At 60.7% G+C, this 3,588-nt stretch overlaps 1 protein-coding gene across 1 annotated transcript in view; it reads right to left on the bottom strand.

Moving 5' to 3' along the window:
* LOC108510145 (keratin, type II cytoskeletal cochleal-like) overlaps nucleotides 1-2,937 on the bottom strand; it is a 4,376-nt gene extending 1,439 nt beyond the window's left edge. The window contains exon 1 of the mRNA XM_017839831.1: nucleotides 2,405-2,937. Within this exon, the coding sequence (XP_017695320.1) occupies nucleotides 2,405-2,794 (390 nt within the window). The 5' untranslated portion in view covers nucleotides 2,795-2,937. The remainder of the gene's footprint in view (nucleotides 1-2,404) is intronic.
* Nucleotides 2,938-3,588: the final 651 nt, after the last annotated feature.

Raw genomic sequence — 3,588 nt, 5'->3', positions numbered from 1 at the left:
TTACCCGGCTCTGCTTTACCAGTCTCTGCTTTACCAGTCTCTGCTTTACCCATCTCTGCTTTACCAGTCTCTGCTTTACCAGTCTCTGCTTTACCCGTCTCTGCTTTACCCATCTCTGCTTTACCAGTCTCTGCTTTACCCAGCTCTGCTTTACCCAGCTCTGCTTTACCCATCTCTGCTTTACCCGTCTCTGCTTTACCCATCTCTGCTTTACCAGTCTCTGCTTTACCCAGCTCTGCTTTACCCAGCTCTGCTTTACCAGTCTCTGCTTTACCAGTCTCTGCTTTACCAGTCTCTGCCCTGCTGGGACAACCTTCCCCTCCCCGAATTCGGGTCTGGGTTGGGGGGGGAGGGAGCAGATTTTTAAACCCTGCCCCCCATTTGGGCAGCAGCAGGTCCAGGAAGGGGCACAACAAAGCCAAGCTGGGCAGGGCAGGGCAGAGCCCTTTTCTGAGGGCAGAGCCCTTTGCTGAGGGCAGAGCCCTTTTCTGAGAACAAACCAGCAGGGCTTTGATAAACCCAGGAACGAGAGGGATTGGGGTGCAGAGGGGGAGGTTCCCCCTTCCAGCTGGGGGATGGACCCCCCTGGCCCCTTCCAGTTTGGGCCCAGACCCCCAGTTCCCTCTTCCAGTTGAGGGACACACCTCAGTTCCCTCTTCCAGTTGGGGAACAGACCCCTGGTCCCTTTTCCAGTTGGGGGACACACCCCTGGTCCCTTTTCCAGTTGAGAGACTGACCCCCAGTCCCTTTTCCAGTTGGGGGACACACCCCAGGTCCCTTTTCTAGCTGGGGGACACACCCCAGGTCCCTTTTCCAGCTGGGAGATAGACCTCTGGTCCCTTATCCACTTGGTGGACAGACCCCTGGTCCCTTTTCCAGTTGAGGGACGCACCTCAGTTCCCTTTTCCAGTTGGGGGACACACCCCTGGTCCCTTTTCCAGTTGAGAGACTGACCCCCAGTCCCTTTTCCAGTTGGGGGACAGACCCCTGGTCCCTTTTCCAGCTGAGGAACACATCCCAGGTCTCTTTTCCAATTGAGGGACAGACCCCTGGTCCCTTTTCCAATTGAGGGAAGATCCCTGGTCCTTTTTCCAATTGAGGGAAGATCCCTGGTCCTTTTTCCAATTGAGGGACACACCTCTGGTCCCTTTTCCAGTTGGGGGACAGACCCCTGGTCCCTTTTCCAGCTAAGGAACACACCCCAGGTCCCTTTTCCAGTTGGGGAACAGACCCCTGGTCCCTTTTCCAGCTGAGGGACAGATCCCTGGTCTCTTTTCCAATTGAGGGACAGACCCCTGGTCCCTTTTCCAATTGAGGGACAGATCCCTGGTCTCTTTTCCAGTTGAGGGACAGATCCCTGGTCTCTTTTCCAGTTGAGGGACAGATCCCTGGTCCCTTTTCCAGTTGAGGGACACACCTCAGTTCCCTTTTCCAGTTGGGGGACAGACCTCTGGTCCCTTTTCCAGTTTCAGGGCCAGACCCCCAGGTCCCTTTTCCAGCTGGGGGACAGACCCCAGGTCCCTCCACCGATCTGGGGACAGACCAGATCCCACCACGCCCTTAAGAATTTATCCCAGCCCATCCTTCAGGGTTGATCCCGAGCCTGCTCATGATTTCCCAGCCGGGTTAAGCACATTTTGGGTCCCATTTGGTGCTCAGCAGCTCCCCCAGAGCTCTAAAAGCAGATTTTTTTGGGTGCTCAGCAGCTCCCCCAAAGCTCCGAGCACATCTTGGGTGCTCAGCAGCTCCCCCAGAGCTCTAAAAGCAGTTTTTGGGTCCTCAACAGCACCCCCAGAGCTCTGAGCACATTTTGGGTCCCTCTGGTGCTGATTTTGGGTCCCCCCTGGTGCTCAGCAGCTCCCTCAGAGCTCTGGGCAGATTTTTGGGTGCTCAGCAGCTCCCCCAGAGCCTCTGAGCAGATTTTGGGTCCCCTCTCGAGCAGATTTTTGGTCCCATCTGGTGTTTCAGGAGCTCCCTCAGAGCTCTGGGCAGATTCAGGGTGCTCGGCAGCTCCCCCAGAGCTCTGGGCACATTTTGGGTGCTCGGCAGCTCCCCCAGAGCTCTGGGCAGATTTTTGGGTGCTCAGCAGCACCCCCAGAGCTTTGGGCAGATTTTGGGTGCTCAGCAGCACCCCCAGAGCTCTGGGCAGATTTTTGGGTGCTCAGCAGCTCCCCCAGAGCTCTGAGCACATTTTGGGTGCTCAGCAGCTCCCCCAGAGCTCTGGGCAGATTCAGGGTGCTCAGCAGCTCCCCCAGAGCTCTGGGCAGATTTTTGGGTGCTCAGCAGCTCCCCCAGAGCTCTGAGCACATTTTGGGTGCTCAGCAGCTCCCCCAGAGCTCTAAAAGCACATTTTGGGTCCCACCTGCGCCCCCCAGAGCCCCGATCCCGCCCCCCCAGCCCTCACCTTGTCGATGAAGGAGGCGAACTTGTTGTTGAGGGTCTTGATCTGCTCCTTCTCCTCCTTGCGGACCCTCTGGATGTTGGGGTCGATCTCCAGGTTGAGGGGGGTCAGCAGGCTCTGGTTCACCGTCACCTCCTGGATGCCGCCGGGGCTCAGGGCGCCCAGCCCCGCGCTCCCGAAGCCGAAGCCCGAGCGGACGCTGTAGGAGCCGCTCCCCGCCGCGGAGACCCTCCTGGCCGAGCCCAGGCTGTAGAGGCTGGAGCTGCCGAAGCCGCCGGCGCGGCCGAGCCCGGAGCCGCCGAGCCCGCGGGTGGAGGACACGGAGCTCACCCGGACCTGGGTGACGGCCGGGCCGGCGGCCGAGCGGGAGCTGAAGCTGACGGAGCGGGACATGGCTGCTCCAGAGGGTATTCCCGAATCCCACGCGCCTTTGCCGAAGCTCGGGGCAGTGAGGGCGGTGTCCCTCCCGCCGCCCCTTTTATCGGCCGGGGGAGCTGGGCTTGGCCCCGGGGCGACAGCGGGATCGTTTTACTGCCCGGCCGAGCTGGGTGTGCCTGGCTGCCTGCCCACCCCTCCGAGCTGGGAAGGGCCGCGGGGAAGGGACGGGGACACACCTGGCGCCGTGGCCCCGCTCGGGGCCTCACCTGGGCACAGGTGGGACGTGGGTGGCACGGGGGAGAACGTGGGTGGCACAGATGGGACGTGGGTGGCACAGATGGGACGTGGATGGCACAGATGGGACATGATCTCTGAGCTCCCCCGGGCTTCTCTGGGCTTCTCTGGCCCCTCCAGGCTCCTCTGAGCTCCTCTGAGCCCCTCTGGGCTTCTCTGGCTCCTCCAGACCCCTCTGAGCTTCTCTGAGCTCCTATGGGCTCCTCTGAACCCCTCTGAGCCCCTCTGAGCTCCTCTGAGCTCCTCTGAGCCCCTCTGGGCTTCTCTGGCTCCTCCAGGTCCCTCTGAGCTTCTCTGAGCTCCTATGGGCTCCTCTGAACCCCTCTGAGCCCCTCTGAGCTCCTCTGAGCTCCTCTGAGCCCCTCTGGGCTTCTCTGGCTCCTCCAGACCCCTCTGAGCTTCTCTGAGCTCCTATGGGCTCCTCTGAACCCCTCTGAGCCCCTCTGAGCTCCTCTGAGCTCCTCTGAGCCCCTCTGGGCTTCTCTGGCTCCTCCAGACCCCTCTGAGCTTCTCTG

This window comes from Lepidothrix coronata, unplaced genomic scaffold, assembly GCF_001604755.1.
Source record: "Lepidothrix coronata isolate B3197 unplaced genomic scaffold, Lepidothrix_coronata-1.0 Scaffold505, whole genome shotgun sequence".
In the NCBI taxonomy this organism is placed as follows: domain Eukaryota; kingdom Metazoa; phylum Chordata; class Aves; order Passeriformes; family Pipridae; genus Lepidothrix; species Lepidothrix coronata.
This window is presented reverse-complemented; position numbering and strand designations above follow the sequence as displayed.